The sequence below is a fragment of the Trichomycterus rosablanca genome, chromosome 5 (assembly GCF_030014385.1).
Source record: "Trichomycterus rosablanca isolate fTriRos1 chromosome 5, fTriRos1.hap1, whole genome shotgun sequence".
NCBI classification, from domain to species: Eukaryota; Metazoa; Chordata; class Actinopteri; order Siluriformes; family Trichomycteridae; genus Trichomycterus; species Trichomycterus rosablanca.
In genome coordinates, this window is record NC_085992.1 from 32,136,698 (window position 1) to 32,155,205 (window position 18,508).

At 37.6% G+C, this 18,508-nt stretch overlaps 1 protein-coding gene across 2 annotated transcripts; it reads left to right on the forward strand.

Moving 5' to 3' along the window:
- The first annotated feature begins 19 nt into the window (after nucleotides 1-19).
- Nucleotides 20-16,690, forward strand: abcg5 (ATP-binding cassette, sub-family G (WHITE), member 5). Of its 2 annotated transcripts, none has more exons than XM_062995985.1 (13): nucleotides 20-244; nucleotides 2,610-2,731; nucleotides 3,274-3,410; nucleotides 5,340-5,438; nucleotides 7,146-7,278; nucleotides 9,324-9,463; nucleotides 9,650-9,779; nucleotides 11,747-11,960; nucleotides 12,046-12,251; nucleotides 13,650-13,788; nucleotides 14,038-14,223; nucleotides 15,987-16,099; nucleotides 16,230-16,690. In XM_062995985.1, the coding sequence occupies exons 1-13, from the start codon at nucleotides 72-74 to the stop codon at nucleotides 16,412-16,414; spliced, it is 1,977 nt and encodes a 658-aa protein (XP_062852055.1). In that variant the 5' UTR covers nucleotides 20-71; the 3' UTR covers nucleotides 16,415-16,690. The 2 variants fall into 2 exon arrangements, with proteins under 2 accessions (XP_062852055.1, XP_062852056.1); XM_062995986.1 differs by having other exon boundaries at nucleotides 23-239.
- Nucleotides 16,691-18,508: the final 1,818 nt, after the last annotated feature.

Consider the following 18,508-nt stretch of genomic DNA (forward strand, 5'->3'; position numbering starts at 1 on the left):
AATGGCCAGACAGTGGACATAAAGGTTCACGCAGACTTGCTGTCTGTGAGAAATTCCATTTCCTGTTGTGAATGACAGTGGGCAGCATGAAGAACTCTTACTCCATGCAGGCCAACGGCCAGAAAAGTGGCTCTAATGAATCTTTCAGGTTTGTTTCTGAGAAGAGGACAGACATACAGCACCCGAAGCCTTGTGATCAGCCATCCTGCACTCTCAGTGTGAGCAATGTGTCCTACAAAGTAAGGTAAGCAAGTTAACAATTAACTCAGTTAAAGGTTTTCCAAAAAAAACTGTTTTAAAATTGAATATTTTGTTAGAAAACATTTCAATATTAGTACTTGATAAACAGCACAGCAACAGATTAATGGTCCTTTAAAGTTTTTTTTCACAAACTACCTGAAATTCGGTGCTTGTCTAAAAGAACAAAGAAAGAATAACAGCACTGTTTGTCAGACTCAAACAGCAATGTATCAAATAAAGAACTGAACTGTAAAAAAACACTTTGGACTTACTAATAAAGTTGTACCACATTTCAAAAGAATTAGTCGCAGTGGTTATGCCACTGGGTACTGTTTCCAAATTAGGTTTAATGTAACTTTATTGGAATTCGATTTTTTTTTTTTATAAATCATCTGCTTTTGATCTGGATTCGAATGTTGGCAGTGCAATCGGCTGGCTAGGCGTCAACACTGACATAATTGGCTATGTCTGGGAGTGGGGTGGCTAAAATCATGCAATGGATTGTTGCTCTGTTTAGGGTATTCCTGGCTTGCTCCCAGTGTTTCAGACTGGAACCAGTCAAGCCTCGACCTGACCAGGTTAAGAAGTTTCTCCAATTGATTAATCTTCCATCAGATGTTGCTTGGATATTAAACAATGGGGATAAATACTGAGAAATTGTTGGCATTTCAGTTGGCAAATCTGAAATTGTGACATTTGGAACACAAGGTACAGACTTATCTCAAATATTTCAAATATCTCCAGTGTTGTGTAAAATGATTCTATAACAAATGAATAGTAATCCATTGAGGTTTCAGATGCTTGCATGAAATATAAGACAGGAAAACATAAACCAGTTTTAAACTAAGCATTCATTCATTTATGAAAAAAGTTTGTGCAAACGTTATACCCCCTTTAACCTTTAAAATCGGTTGTGCCACTTTTAGCAGCAGCACTGCTGATAACTGAAGATTAGACTTTCACAATGCTGTGGAGATTTTAGTTCAATATTCTTTGCAAAATTGCTTTAATTTAAACACACTGGAGAGCAAAAACTACCTGTTTAAGGTTCAACTTACAACTCGGTCAGCAGAACATTATTTCAAAGGGCGTCATCGAAGTGTTTTGTGTTTGTTTCTCTTGGTTAGTGATGGATTTCGTCTTGGAACTCTTCCATGGAAACCATTTTTGTTTAGTCTAAATTCTGAGAGGCCTCTGTTCCTTATATGCTAGTCTAGGTTCTTTAACAATTTCTGAATAAGTTATAGATGCACTTTTAAATAAATGTTTGTAGGGAAGAATCACCATTGTGCATGTGTTTATTTGTTGAAAGAGACATATATGCTAAATAAAAGAAACTAGAAAGAAGGGAGATACAGTTTCACTGCACCCATTATGTTTATCAGTTTTCACAGTAAATTTGCTGTTTGAAAAAAGAATTTTTAATAATTCTGTCAATGATAAGCATATTACATGCAGTTTTATTCCAACTGCAACTACATTATTGTTAATGCTCAATGTTAAACACTATTTCTTATGTTTTAATATTGCAGTGCACACAGTTTTATTCTGTAATACCATAATACTGTAATTACGATTATCATTATTTTTTTATATTTATCTAAAATAGTAATGGTTGACCAACCATGTATGAAATTTTTTTATTTGACAAAAACCAACCCAAGAGACATTTGTCAGCCATCAGCTGCATTGTCAACATAGTTTTGCAGACAAGACCTGTCAGTAAAACCTGTATTATGCTCATATTCAAGTCTTTTATTGACAATATGCTCATTTCATTTTATTTTCATCTTTTTCTACCTAAATTCACTGGATGTAATACAGTTACACTTTGAACAGGCTGCCAATCCATTGTGGGGCCTCTGCTTTTACCGCTTACCCTAAAATATGCTAATACCTAACATTTAATAATAATAAACACAACATATGTAATCTTTTAAGCACTATCAGTACTGTTCATGTTTCTTATTTATGACTGAATACTGTAAGTAATAACATACTTTACAATCACAAAACATATATACCACGCCAAACTGATTATTGATCACGATGTACATTTAATATTCAGATTATGGAACAGCCACATTGATTCATAACAAACCAATTACATTCTATTATAGATTATTTTAAATCAAACACTACTGCTTCAATAATACACATTCCTGCACATCATTAGTCAGTTTTGGCTCCCTGGGCTCATGATCTCATGATCACACTGATAAAAAAAGGGGTTAGCTTTTTAGCTTTCCTTCTTATGCCATATCAGGATTTTTTTTAAGTGTTGCCTTTAAGTTGCTCATTAAAGTTTCTGTACAAAGAAAACAATCAATTAGTTTAAATTAATTCGAATCAAATTGTTTCTGTGCCAGTGAGCGAGTAGGACCCTGGTGGGATCTCCCATCCTACAGAAAGAAATGGACTCGGCAGATCCTGAATGAGGTGTCTTTTCATGTAGACAGTGGACAGATAATGGGCATTTTGGGAAATTCAGGTAGGGCTTCTGGCATGTTTATAGTACTTGTATAGTATTACAGTTGTGTTATTTATTTGCCTTGTTTGCATGTTTTTGCATGTGTAACATGTTGCTTGGATACCCAATACAAAACTCTACAAAGCAAAGAGTTATGTGTCTTACATTTGCACACAAGTATTTAGACAAATCAAATTAAATAAAAATAGAGTGATCTGACTAAAAATCATTGTGTTATGTATGGGACAAAGCTGCATTTTAAAAGGTGGGAAATTGACTTCCTTTCACCTTTAAAAAACCTGCAAGTAAGTGGATTGTATATTCATTATTACCTATAGGTACAAGAAGTGTGATGCACTGCAATTAACTGACACCCTGTCTAGGGTGTTTCCCATGATAGGTTCTGGATCCACTGTGAGCTTAAGCAAAGATAGATGAATGAATTACTTATTCAAAGTATTTAAATGTATAAATGATTCAATAAAATGGGTTATTATGCCACAGACTTACTTGCTAATAAATGACATTTTCTGCTGAAGTTTCTTAATGCCAGTGTTCTTCAGGCTCTGGAAAGACTACACTGTTGGACGCTATTGCTGGTCGGATTGGCAACAGTGGGACACTAGTTGGCGAAGTGTTCATGAATGGAAGAAAACTCAGACAAGCCCAGTTTCAGCACTGTTTTTCCTATGTGCTACAGGTTAGTACACATCCAGACATAAATGTGAGTATTTGTTTGCACTTGTGTGTGTAGGCTGTTTGCTGGATAATGTCAGGCTAGCCTTTAACTATAAAAGAAAGGTGATAAATAATCATCTGTGTTACTGGAGTTTAAGTCTGCAGGACAGGCCTATAATTTTTTACACACTCAATAAAGTTAAGAGTATAGGAACACAGTGTTAAATGAGATATGCTAGCTCTTCCGAATCGTTCCTAGAGCTATTCACGTGAACCCACTGTGAAATTAAATTATTATTAATTAAGAGGCAGCAGAGTAATTACAGAGTAATATCTTACATTATTACAGATAAAATGCTCAGGACTCTGGAGTGCTGTAAGCTAAGTCACTCATTAATTTCATTACTTTAAACTAAACAGATGTTATTAAAGCATGGTGCAATAACAGAAAAATGAAGTGATATCCTAAACAGTGGTAAACTGACATAACTTACTTTATCTTTAAAAAATACACAGGATATGTTACATTAAAGCACTTTACCAAAGCTATTTAAAAACATACATCCAAATCCAAAGAGTCCTAAAGACAGTAACTTGTGACTAGCTTCAGAATGACACCACTGTGGCTTATAGCAGTGGTCCCTAACCACCGCTCCGTGTATAATTTTATTTTAAATCCTCCTGCGCCCGCCGGTCCATGAAATTATATCTTATATGAAACCTGGTCTGGGGTGCAAAAAAGGTTGAGAACCGCTGGATAACAGTATAAATTATACCCAGACAATGAATCTGTGTAGCTTTAAATAATTATAACCATATTATTCATTTATAAAACATATTTTGTTTTTTATTTGTTTCATATTTTGTGTTTAATTTTGAAAATGCTTTTCTTATTTACATTTATGACATTTGGGAGATGCACTTATCTAGAGCAACATTGTTTTCTCCCCAGTAGACAACTCTCTTTAGAGTGTCAGAAAGAGTTGGGTCCTGAGGAGTACCAGACAGACCGACCACCATCATAACAGCAAGCATATGAGGGATTTAAATGAGGAATATTAACATGAATAGTTACAGAAATGTCATGTAATTTTACAATTAAAATTGTAATTAAGCCGTATACAGTAAGTTTAGCAGCCCAATCAGTGCAGTATTAAAAACAATATGACTTATACCACTGATGTTTTCAGTTTTTATGTGTGCATTCCTTATTAAAACTGAACACATCTGTTCCTAAATCTTCTATAAAAAGCACACGACAGAAACACCCTGAACAAGGTGCCAATAATTTATTGCAGGGCTTTGGCCATCTTCTCATCAGACATTACCCGGCCGATAGAACTCTTGAGAATCAAACCTTGCCAGATCTCATTGGTGGTGGGCTAGCGTAATTGACCACTGTGCCACTCTAGTTCTAAAATCAGTAATAATACTAATAAACAACTGAAACATTAATACTAAATCAAAAACAAAACCTACACAAATAATATGTGACAAATATTAAAATAAGCATCTTAAAACAGTGATTGGGCCCTTCAGTTGTTCTCTATGAGAGGTTTTTCATCTTTTTTTTGTCCACATGGGTTTCCTTCAGGTGTGGTATTATTTATTTACCTCTTAAAAGGTATAGTCAAAGCATACAATTCACAAATGAACAGCCAACAACATTGGAAACAGCATGTTAATCCAGTAAATGTTTATTTAATGAATATTATTTTATTGTATCAATTTGGATAAAAAATTGGTCTGCCTTCACATAAAAAAACTGCATCATAATGACGAATATCAAAGTGTACAGTGCATTTGATGGACGTAGAAATGGCTTTTCAGCCACTGTCTACAGTGTGAGTGAAACTGTTCTGTTGTACCAAACTGGCAGAGGTGTAGGATTGAATCATTTTCCCTAAGATTCCTCTCTAATGGGTACTATCTCTTTCTGTCTGTTGCTTAGAGTGACAATCTTCTAAGCTATCTGACAGTAGAGGAGACTCTCATGTTCACGGCTCAGCTGGCACTAAGACAGCACTCCACTGGTGCCATCCGCAGAAAGGTAATTCTCTGTGAGAATAAAGAGATGGGATTAGTGACATTTTTTTTGTATCTTGCTTTTACAGCTACAGTGTATCACGAAAGTGAGTACACCCCTCACATTTCTGCAAATATTTCATTATATCTTTTCATGGGACAACACTATAGACATGAAACTTGGATATAACTTAGAGTAGTCAGTGTACAGCTTGTATAGCAGTGTAGATTTACTGTCTTCTGAAAATAACTCAACACACAGCCATTAATGTCTAAATAGCTGGCAACATAAGTGAGTACACCCCACAGTGAACATGTCCAAATTGTGCCCAAATGTGTCGTTGTCCCTCCCTGGTGTCATGTGTCAAGGTCCCAGGTGTAAATGGGGAGCAGGGCTGTTAAATTTGGTGTTTTGGGTACAATTCTCTCATACTGGCCACTGGATATTCAACATGGCACCTCATGGCAAAGAACTCTCTGAGGATGTGAGAAATAGAATTGTTGCTCTCCACAAAGATGGCCTGGGCTATAAGAAGATTGCTAACACCCTGAAACTGAGCTACAGCATGGTGGCCAAGGTCATACAGCGGTTTTCCAGGACAGGTTCCACTCGGAACAGGCTTCGCCAGGGTCGACCAAAGAAGTTGAGTCCACGTGTTCGGCGTCATATCCAGAGGTTGGCTTTAAAAAATAGACACATGAGTGCTGCCAGCATTGCTGCAGAGGTTGAAGACGTGGGAGGTCAGAATGTCAGTGCTCAGACCATACACCGCATACTGCATCAACTCAGTCTGCATGGTCGTCATCCCAGAAGGAAGCTGACGCACAAGAAAGCCCGCAAACAGTTTGCTGAAGACAAGCAGTCCAAGAACATGGATTACTGGAATGCCCTGTGGTCTGACGAGACCAAGATAAACTTGTTTGGCTCAGATGGTGTCCAGCATGTGTGGCGGCGCCCTGGTGAGAAGTACCAAGACAACTGTATCTTGCCTACAGTCAAGCATGGTGGTGGTAGCATCATGGTCTTGGGCTGCATGAGTGTTGCTGGCACTGGGGAGCTGCAGTTCATTGAGGGAAACATGAATTCCAACATGTACTGTGACATTCTGAAACAGAGCATGATCCCCTCCCTTCGAAAACTGGGCCTCATGGCAGTTTTCCAACAGGATAACGACCCCAAACACAACCTCCAAGATGACAACTGCCTTGCTGAGGAAGCTGAAGGTAAAGGTGATGGACTAAACCCAATTGAGCACCTGTGGCGCATCCTCAAGTGGAAGGTGGAGGAGTTTAAGGTGTCTAACATCCACCAGCTCCGTGATGTCATCACGGAGGAGTGGAAGAGGATTCCAGTAGCAACCTGTGCAGCTCTGGTGAATTCCATGCCCAGGAGGGTTAAGGCAGTGATAATAATGGTGGTCACACAAAATATTGACACTTTAGGCACAATTTGGACATGTTCACTGTGGGGTGTACTCACTTATGTTGCAGCTATTTAGACATTAATGGCTGTGTGTTGAGTTATTTTCAGAAGACAGTAAATCTACACTGCTATACAAGCTGTACACTGACTACTCTTAGTTATATCCAAGTTTCATGTCTATAGTGTTGTCCCATGAAAAGATATAATGAAATATTTGCAGAAATGTGAGGGGTGTACTCACTTTCGTGATACACTGTATGTACAGTCTTAGCATGATATGTATCTCACCCATCTGATTTTCTTTACTAGGTGGCTGCAGTTATGGCCGAACTGAGTCTAAGCCACGTGGCACATACTGTGATAGGAGGCCGAATCTTTCCAGGTATCTCTGGAGGAGAGAGGAGAAGGGTGTCTATCGCTAGCCAGCTACTTCAAGACCCCAGTGAGTGTAATTAACTATGTAGGTCTAGCTGAATAGAAGCTGTTTCAATCAAATTGTTTATTAAAGTGGTTACATTTTCCTATTGAGATCAATTTCAAAGGTACTTGAAAAAGATTATGTAAGCTTAGCTTTTGCTTAAATAGCTTAAACGGTGATAGCCACAACCCTAAGCTAGTTGCAACTGATAAATAATTCAAATGATTAGAGAATGACCAGGTCCCTGGTTACTTGTAGTTATTTTAGCTGGTAGCAAACCAGCCTGCTAGCTGTCTGTAATGTTAAGTGTGCTTAAATATTTGAGACAATGCTGATTCCAAACATTTTAATACTTATCATTAACTGACCGGTGGCAAAGTCCTGCAGACCTGGGACTAATCCTCGTTTTCAGTTAGAGGATTTTCGCATGGGTTCTCCAGTTTCCATCACACTTTTGACAAACATGCTCAAATTTGCTCAATGTCTATTAAATCTGTATCTCAATAATTATAATGAAATTTTAATGTAACCATTCTACACATTCCATAGAGCAGAGAGTGGTAGTGTGCTAGTTGCATTTTATCATGCAGTATTCTAGCCTGAAAGCATCTGCACTTCTTATGATTCTTTGTAGTTGAAACACAACCAAAATTGTGAGTGTTGTAAATGTAAATGTTTTTGACAGGACCTGTTACCTGTTACAATAAAATTAATTACTTAGATTTGAATGATTCAAACTGAGACTTTCAATTCTCTGTGATGAATCTAAGCTACCTGGTACCTGGGTTTAATCTGTGGGTCCAATCACAGTCTGGCAGGTTTTTTCATATGTTCTGACTATGTTTGCTTGGTTTTCTATGGACCTTGGTTTTCTTTTACCCTCAGTCAATGCAGATGGTAAATTAGCTGCTCTATAGTGAACCTAGGAATGAGTGAGTGAGTACATGTGTGGTGCCTTGTGTATCACGTACTGTGTGTTTTTGCTTGTGCTCCATATTTTCTGGTTGGATGCAGACACATCACAACTCTAAACTGGATGAAGTAGTTACTAAAGATGATAAAGAAGATGATGATTATCAATATTCTGGACATATGAGGGTAAAGATGTACTTTCTTTTGCATTAAAAACCTTCGGCCACTCAGGTGGCGCAGCGGTAAAGCACACGCTGTTCACCAGAGCTGAGATCTCGAATACATCGTATCGAATCTCGGCTCTGCCTTGCCGGCTAAGGCTGAGTGGCTACATGAACAACGATTAACCTGTTGTTCAGATAAGGGGCGCGACTAAAAGCCGGATGGGGACTCTCTCTCAGACTAGTGCGATTACGACCTTTGCTGGCTGGGTAGGGGGTGTGGCCCTCCATGCACAGCGCTGTACCGCACAAGTCAAGTGTGGGTAATAAGATGTTCGATTGCTGTGCACGTTTCAGAGGGGGCGTGGAGCAGCCTCGTCCTCCCCAATCAGGAGCAGCGACCAGCATTAGTGAGAGGATGATTGACGGGTAGAAATTGGATGCGCTAAAGTGGGAGAAAAAAAAAACCTTCAACAACTGATTGTTTTACAAGAATTATTTCAGTTTAAATACATTCAGGGGTTCAGTGTTTCAACCCACAATAAAAAAAAACACAGGAACAGATTCAAGCCATAATCCATCAGAGAGAAGAGAGAATAATATAAAAAAAGTTAAAGCCAGGGTTATCATACAGTTGGGATAAAATTAAACTGTGGCCCATGAAAGTACCTCTGGGACATTTTATCTAGCTTCTTGGACCAGAGTGGCATCCTGGGACACTGCTCCAATGATTATTGAAGACTCTTCTTAACTAAACAGGCACGAGTCCAATTATAAAGGCTTTCTCTTTGCTGCCTGCTTCAATCAAGCAGGAAATGAATTAATCTTGCAATTAATTTGGCTTCAACTTTGGACAAAAACAGCTTTATTAATTGAATGACCTAATGAGTCACATGAGCCTAATCTTAAAGTTTTTCTTAGAGGACACAACAAGGACTTATGAAAAGTTCCTCAAGTGATTTATTTCATTATGTATTATTTCTTGTGACGTTACAGAGGTGATCCTTCTGGATGAACCAACCACAGGCCTGGACAGCATGACAGCCAATCAAATTGTAGTACTTCTTGCAGAGCTTGCCAAGAGAGACCGGATAGTTGTAGTAACCATCCATCAGCCTCGTTCAGAACTCTTCAGAGTAAGTACCAGAAAGATTAATGCACTTAATGTTTTCAACAAGAAAGATAATGACCTAAAATGTTCTTCATTTGTAATTGCTAGTAATAAAGGTTAATGTTTTATTATTTTATATAGTTAGATAATGAACCCACAAGGTTGATAGACAGTGATAACGAGGTATGTGGATGTCTGTTTTTGTGGACAGGTCTTTAGCAGAATCGCTATCATGAGTTGTGGAGAGTTAGTGTTCTGTGGGGAGCCTGGAGAGATGGTAGAATTCTTTAGTAGCTGTGGTTATGAGTGCCCAGAGTACTGCAACCCATTTGACATCTATGGTATTTTCATTCTAATGTTTTTTTTACACACACACTTCCTCTTTGTCTTAAAGTTCTGTCTTAAAGGTCTGTTTGTCTTTTCTCTTTATCTGTCCAACTACCATTTTATGGGCTGATGAGTACTACAAGCATATATTTAGAGGGGACACAAATTAAAGGGAAAAAATTTGAACATAAACTGTGGTAATAAAATGTTAGCAGACTGCCTGTCACCAGTTCATCTTTAGTGTGTCAAGGATAATTACACATCCATAGAATTATAGAACACCATTAAAATCTTTTGTGTCTTAAAGAAGAGCACTATTCAGTCCAAAATCTAGTATAGGTGGGTTAAGAGGCATACGATCTGGTAAGTGTTTAGTCAATTCAGTAAATGGCTGGGTTTTTTTTCACTTGTTTTTTTTGTTTTGGCATCTTCTTTTAAAAACAAGATAATTTGGGCCTGCTTCATATTTTTTTCATATCAGAAAGAATAATATGATGTTAACTGAATAATGCAATACACCTGTCCTTCTGTTCTTTTTATGTTTTTTCACTTTTTTACATTTGTCACCTGTCTGTATATTTATACAGACTTCAGAGTTCATTTTCAATGTTTCTGTTACCTTCTGTAAACATGTGACTGAATCACGATTACAGACAAAGATGCAAAGTAAGTCCTTTTAGGTTAATTGTTAAATAATATAAAGTATCAGCTATTTAAAAAGGGTCCAATAATTTGTACTTTTAATATAAACCTTTAAGCAGCATGAAGCTGCTACTCTGAGTTTCAAAGAGGCCAAATATAGGTTGCACTGAAATGAATGAACATTTAAAAAACTTGAGCACCACAAAGGAACAATGGTTGCAAGCTAAAGCTCACTGACTGGGATAGTAAGAAGCACTTAACAGAATGATTTCTAAATGCTCTGTAAAATTAAATGAGACTCACTGGCTAAAAATCTGTGATATGAGTTTTGCATGAAAACACACAAACAATGTTAGGCACACACTACCTGGACCCCTGAGCAATGAAAAAAGTAACATGATTCTCATATTTCCTACATTTGGACATATGTATGATATAAACAAGTCAAGGAATGCCTTCATGCCACAGTGTCTACTGCCAACTGTTAACTATGATGGAGTATCAGTAATGGTACTGGCAGCAATCTAATGGAAACAATTTAATTCACTGATAGTTTGCATGGTTGTATCACAGCCAGCAATTTTCAGGCAAATTTATAGCACACTTTACTGGTAATAGCCACATATTCCAGAAGGATAATGCCCCTATACATACAGCAGTATGATGTTAAGCTCCTTCCATCAGCCTCCTGTTTTCACAATCACCAGATTTAAACATTATTGAACCTTTATGGAAAGCTCTGTTTTTATTATTATATTCAATATATTATCATATTTATAATTGCCCAACATCTCACCACAGATAATTTAGGACTTCCATAAAAGAATTACATAAACTGTATACACACTATACATGAAAAATATCTGCATAAAAGCTTTTACAATTCGGATTTAAAAAAAGGGCATAGATAACCACTAATAAAGTGTATGTTACATTTTTGGGCCACTCTGTATTAATGCATTTTTTGTGTTTCTGTTATTTTGTCTTTATTTTGTATACATTAGCATCAAATGTTTATTAATTTAAGTAATGTAATTCCAAAAAGCATCTATTTTGGTTTATATGATTAATTTTAAATGTTAGCAACAGGTTTTCCTGAAACACCTGAACTCAGTAATTAAAAGGTTTGTCACATATTTTAGCCATTTTAGTTTACCTTGATGTAGGAGTTTGCAAGACTTTAAAACTGGCTGGATGAACATGTAATTCAATGTACTAAATCAGATTATGTTTCTTTCATGTTAAACTTAATTATTATCTCATGGAGTTTTCATAGTGTCTGATTTGACTGAAAAGAATCTCTTGGTGTTATACCTGATTTCTTCATTTCCATTGGCAGTGGACCTGACCTCAGTTGACACACGCAGCAGCGAGAGAGAGGCTGTCACCTACAGACGCATGCATGACATCACCTCAGCATTTCAAAATTCAGAGATCTATCAGAAAATTACATTTAGGATTCGGCAGAGCTGTAATCGTCTCAACAAACCAATGATCCCATTCAAGAGTAAAGAGTCCCCCAACTGTATGTCCAAACTGGGTGTTCTGGTCAGGTCAGTATCTTTTATTATCGACCCTGGTCAGTTTAAGCATAAAATAAAACTATTTCTTTATTTTTTTGTGTTACTCTTCTTTCAGGAGGACAGTACGGAACTTGTCTCGGGACAGGATGGGTGTTATCATGCGCCTCTCTCAAAATCTCATCTATGGGCTTTTTGTGGCCTTCTTTGTTATGAAACTAGATATGGATGTAACTAAGGGGGCGGTCCAGGACCGAATTGGTATTATCTACCAGTGCATGGGTGCTTCACCATACACTGGCATGCTGAATGCTGTAGCCCTGTGTGAGTTACTTCTTGGGTCTTTGTTTCAGTTTCATATTTTAACTGTTTAGGCTTAAAAGCATAATAGCTAGTTCAGAATCAAGGATCCTAGTATTAAAGAGATCAGAGATGAGGTGAGGCTGCTTTTTAGGTTTCCTGGTGATTCCTGGTGGTCTTGCTTAAGACAATAAAACTCTAAATGATTAATTTTAAAGTCAGCATAGCCTATTCTTATCACTTGTACAAACTGTAAATCAACAGTGCATTTAGAAAGTATTTAGACCTTTTTTTCACACTTTATTGTGTTGTGGATTTGATTATGACTGTCTATTATTACTATTTTTGTCCATCAGTCTATACTTCATTGCCTGCAATGATGTGAAAAGTTGTTTTTAGAGTGTTTCAAAATTATTTAGCCCCTTTAACCAGAGTCACAGCTGTAACCCTTCTTGGACATATCACTTCAAGCTTTGCACATATAGATTTGGGCAGTTAATTCTATTTTTCATGACAAATCCTCCTCTACTCTATCAGATTGGATGCTCTGACTGCCAACTTCAGAAATTTCAACAGATGTTTGATGGGATTTAAGTCTGGGCTTTGGCTAGGCATCTCAAGGACAGTCAGAGACTCACCCCAAATCCACTTTGGTGTTGTTTTGATTGTATGCTTTGGGTCATTGTTGTGTTTGTGCACTCAAGAGGAGGTTTTCTTCAATTAGGTTTTTGTATTTGGCTGCATTCATTTGTCCCTCAGTTCTTACCAGTCTCCCTGCCCCTGCAGCTGAGAGGCACACCCATAGCATGATCCTGCCACCACCGTTTCACCTTAGAGATGTTATTAGGCAGGAGCAGTGGCAAAGGTTCAACTTTCGTCTCATCAGACCAGAGAATCTTTTTCCTCATGCTGCCAGAGTCTTTCACATGCCATTAAGCAAACACAAAATCAAACAGTGCTCCAGTTGTCACTCCTCCATAAAGGATGTATTCATGGAGTGCTGCAAAGAATGTTGTTTGTCCAACAGGTAATCTCTTCACAGTGTTTTTGGAGCATTTTAAGAGTGACCATTGAGTTCTTTCTTGTCTTCCTGATCAAGATCCTTCTTATCCGATTGCCCAATGTGACCAGATGGCCAACTTTAGAAATATTTAAGGTTGTGTCATACTTTTTCCAATTCAAATAGTGCACTTGGGGTCCTGTGGTAATCCAAGCCTTAGATACTGTTTTATATTCTTGCCCTGGGTCTGAATACTGTCTGAATCCAATGTATGTAGGAATGAATATAGCAATATATTAAGTTTTCGAGGTTTCATTACTATGTTCTGTAAACACTAAGGGATCAACAGTCAATAATAAACAAATAGTTGATGCAAGTGTTCATGGAGAGATTAGATGAGATTAATGCTGTGCTCTCTGCAGTTCCTGCTCTGAGAGCAATAGCTGATCAGGAAAGCAAAGATGGACTGTACCAGAAATGGCAGATGTTCCTCGCCTACATAATTCACATCCTCCCCTTCAGTATCATTAGTGTGTTTATCTTCACCTCCTTTCTTTACTGGTGAGTCTCTAATCGTTTTCTATGTGTGTGTGTGTGTGTGTGTGTGTGTGTCATGTATAAAAGTTGTTATGATGTAACTTGGGTTAGGCCTGATAAACTTTTATAGGAAAAAGATAAGGTTAGAGAGGGTGAAGGGAGGTAACTAAAGGATAGGTTACTATAGAGCAAACAATGTGAAGAGGACTGTAACATTTGTCCTATATGTATAGCAGGTAATTATAATCTCTGTGTTTTATGTCTGAAACTTAGGACGGTGGGCATGAACCCAGATCCCTGGCGGTTCTTGTGTTTTACAGCCGTGATCATGGTGCCCCACATCACTGGTGAGCTCCTGACCTTGGTCCTGTTGGGGGTGGTTCAAGACCCCAACATGGTCAACAGTGGAATGGCTTTGCTCAACATAGCTGGGATCATGGTGGGCTCTGGATTTCTCAGGTAAAATTTGTCATGGTTTATTTCTTCTTCTACATGTAACCAGGTTGTGATGATCCACACTTTCTCCACACGTCTCCAGACGTTTTTGAATGTCAGCTTTTATGAAAACTTCCTTGTATCCATAATCAAACATTGTTTAATAACTAAACAAAACAAGTCCAGAAAATTAAAGTTTTAGAAAATAGACTTTGTATGTTATTTCGTATTTTAGGTGTTGTTAATGCACTGGTTTACTTCTTTACATCCGGTGTCATAGGCGACAACACACAGTTTAGCTCTGTTGGGTTGCTAGGAGATGGTCTTAGAGGAATCATGTTAGTCCTAAGTCTCCCAGGTTAGCTTTTGTGCAATAGCAAACGCTCAGCTAGTGGGTGAAGACTGGTTGTGGCTAATTTGGAAGAAAAATCTAATAAAAAAAGTCATCAGGGAAAGATACATATGGTTTCATAGAAACTCTAAAAAAAAGAAATGAATTTTTTTAAAACATTGTCAATATAGTTTAAAAATATATGAGATAAAATGTTGTTTTACCACTAATATGGCCTAGTGAGGTTCTAAACACTGGTGTGCACAAATTCGGAACATTACCTCAATCGTGTGCATATGTAGGATGTTTTCTGGGATGACTTTCTATCTTTCCGTCAAACTAGTTCATAAAAAAGATAAAACTATTGAGTTTCAGTCATAATCAGTCGTGCTTTACCCCATTAGATGTATTGTGCTGATTGTGATTTGGGGGTTGAGTCAGTGGAGTTGATCTCAAGAGAAAGAATTACTGACCACTGCTTTAACATACCGTCCAGTAGGGACATGTACGCCATGGCAATGTTGAAATTTTAATGATTTCTGCAACTGTATGACTAAATGATCAATTCTTTTTCCAATACTAACATTATTTTAATGCACATACTGCAACTGATTGTTTTTATGATTTTGTGATGTGAAAAGTTCTACAGTGACTTTTAATTTGTGGCACGACTTTCTAACCCTTGAAATTATTATAATTAACTATAGCAGGTGACTTCTCTGTGCTCATAAAAAAATAGCTAAATTGGGCCGCTCAGGTGGCGCAGCGGTAAAAACACACGCTGGAACCAGAGCTGTGATCTCGAATACATCGTATCGAATCTCAGCTCTGCCTGCCGGCTAAGGCTGAGCGGCCACATGAACAACGATCGGCCTGTTGTTCAGATATGGGCAGGACTAAGCCGGATGAGGTCTCTCTCTCATGACTGTTGCAATTACGACATCTGCTGGCTGATTGATGGTGCCTGCACAGAGATTAGAAAAGAGTGCTCTCAGGGTGTGTCTCTCCATACACAAAGCTGAGCTGCACTGCACTCGTCAAAGTGTAGGTGATAATACGGCATGCTGCCCACGTGTCGGAGGGGGCGTGGGTTATCTTCGTTCTCCTTAATCAGAGCAGAGATCAGCATTGGTGGAGAGGAAGCATGATGCAATCGGGCAATTGGATGCGCTAAAAAGGGACAAAAAGGGGAGAAAATGCATAAAGAAAATATATATTTTTTTAAATAGCTAAATTGACCGCACCCATTAAAAAGTGCATGCAAGTCTTTTTTTAATGAATGCAGTCAAACTAGCAATATTTATATAAGCATAAAGACGTCACCAGCCATATATGTCCTTTACAAGTGTATTCAAACTTGTGCATACTAAGTGCATATAAAGCCTGTTGCTCTAATCGGGATTAAAGATAATGATACTGATACACTGCATTCATACTTCTCTCCTTGTGAGAATAGAAGTACTCAGCAGATGCCAGAGTTGTTCCAATGGCTTAGTTACCTCACTTTCCAGAAGTACGGCTGTGAGTTACTCATCGTTACCGAGTTCTATGGGCTGAACTTTACCTGTAGTAAGATATACAAATTCATTTTTCTTTTAGTCAAAAATGTTATATGCAGTATCAACCACAGACTAAACACAACTTTTTGTAACACCTCACCTCTTTGTAACCATCACCTCTTTAACATTTTTTAATACAGGTACAGCAGGGGTTTTCCCAGGAACATGCTTGATAAAGGATGGCAACCTCATCATAGACCAAGGTTACCCAGGAGCCCCCTCACGCTATACCCTGGACTTTCTTTTGCTTTACGCCTTCCTGCCTGCTCTTGTAGTGCTGGGAGTCATCAGCTTTAAGATACGAGACCACCTTGTCAGACGCTAAGCAACTGTGTTTGTGTTCTAAGAATCAGTTGTCCTGGGTTTTAACTTGTTTGTATATACAGTGTGGATCATACATCACTTATTATTTTAACAGATAAATAATACATTCTAGCCACCAAAAAGACACTGGTGCATTGGTGGTCATTCACATAATTCACATTTTTCTTTTTAGTTTATCATAGACCTGATCATCTTTGTTTTTAAATAAATTATTAAACAATTTTAAGTGTAACTGTAGATAATGTATTTTGAGTAATAAAAGTAACAAAAAAGTAAATGTGAAATGTTGCCTTATACTTTTTTTGGCTTTTAATAAATACATCTATAAGTCTGTAATAAGTTAAGGGTTAAGTCATTCGCTGCAGTATTCAATGAACAAAGAAATCATATAAAATGTTAAAAGTAAAAGGAAACCTAAGTAAAAACACAACTAATAGTAATAAGCCGAACATTTACAAGTGTTTGAAGGTTGCTGGTTTAAGCCCCACCAGCACCAAGCTGCCACTGTTGGACTCTTAAACAAAGCCCTTAAGCCTTAATTATTTGCATTGTATTTAGTGACAACTGTAAGTGGCTTTGGCTTTGGCAGAAAGGACTGAAACTGAGCACCAACATTAGTATTTTACATTAATATGGAAGAACTTTATTCCAGTTTTTCTTACCGAACTGCGAAAATTAAACCAGATATGCATACATTTTCAGGGAATAAACTGCTTGTTTGAGCTCTTACAACAGCATCTCTATTGGGTTTAATTCAAGACTTTCAGAAGTGCAGTTTAGAACTTAATATTCAGCTATTCACAACTTTCTTTGTATTCTGGAACATTGTTCTGTTTAAAACCCAACTGCACCCTAGCATTTACTCATGGACAGGTGATAGTGTTGTTCAGGTCCAGATTCAGCCAAATTGTTAATTATAAAACGGATAGTTCGGGTCCTAAAATCTGATTGGCTGAGCCGCGTTCGAAGCCGTTGTAAAATCCCCGATAAACGCACACCTAGGACCACCTCACATCATTCCATATTAATACGCCACTGAATAGAAAAAATTAATGTTATTTTCGCCCTCATGTTGCCTAGCAACACTGTTAATCGAACTATTTTGCGTCGCGGAAGAATGCTTTATTGTAAGTTTATACACAATAAATACATTTATGAATTAAACATTGTTGTATTTATTATATTTTATGTTGACCGCCGTTTTATAAAAGCAATAAGCCACTCGAGACTCCGCTTCGCGTCGTGCCAAAAACGTCATCCCCGTGCTAAAATCACAGTAATGCACGGCCTCTCGTGGCTTATTGCTTTATTAAAGCAATAAGCCATGAGAGATCGTGCGTTACTGCTATGATTTTATCACGGGGAACGTCTTTCCCCGTGATAAAATCATAGCAGTAACGCACGGTCTCGAGTGGCTTATTGCTTTTATAAAACGGCGGTCAACATAAAATATAATAAAATACAACAATGTTCAATTTATAAATATTTTTATTTACAAAAACACTTACAAAAAGCATTCTTCCGCGACCCCAGGTAGTTCTTAACAGTGTTGCTAGGCAACATGAGGGCGAACATAACATTCACTTTTTCTATTCAGTGGCGTATAGGTGTGTGTTTATCTGGGATTTTACAACGGCTTCGAACGCGGCTCAGCCAATCAGATTTTAGGACCGGAACTATCTGTTTTATAAAAGGTGTTTTTACTATGACATGCTGTAACTTCTTTTGCCATACTTCATATTTTGAAGGTTTTTTTTATGTGATAATATGCTACTTTGAAAGGTGACAAAATGTCAGTGTTAAAAAAAACGTACAGTTTGAGAAAAACAGTTGTTTAAAAATGTTTTTGTAGGCGTTGTGAACAGGCTTTCAGAAACTATGATAAAACTTTATATTCTAACCGAAACAGTGGGTAGAATTAGAGAAGGTTGCTGGTTTAAGCTGCCACTGTTGGACTCTTGAACAAAGCCATTAAGCTTTAATTACTTCCTTTGTATTTAGTTACAGTTGTAGGTGTTTTTGGATAACAAAACGTCTGCTAAATTCCATCTTATTTGTACAGCGTGTAGTTTTATATTGCTGTAACACAATTACA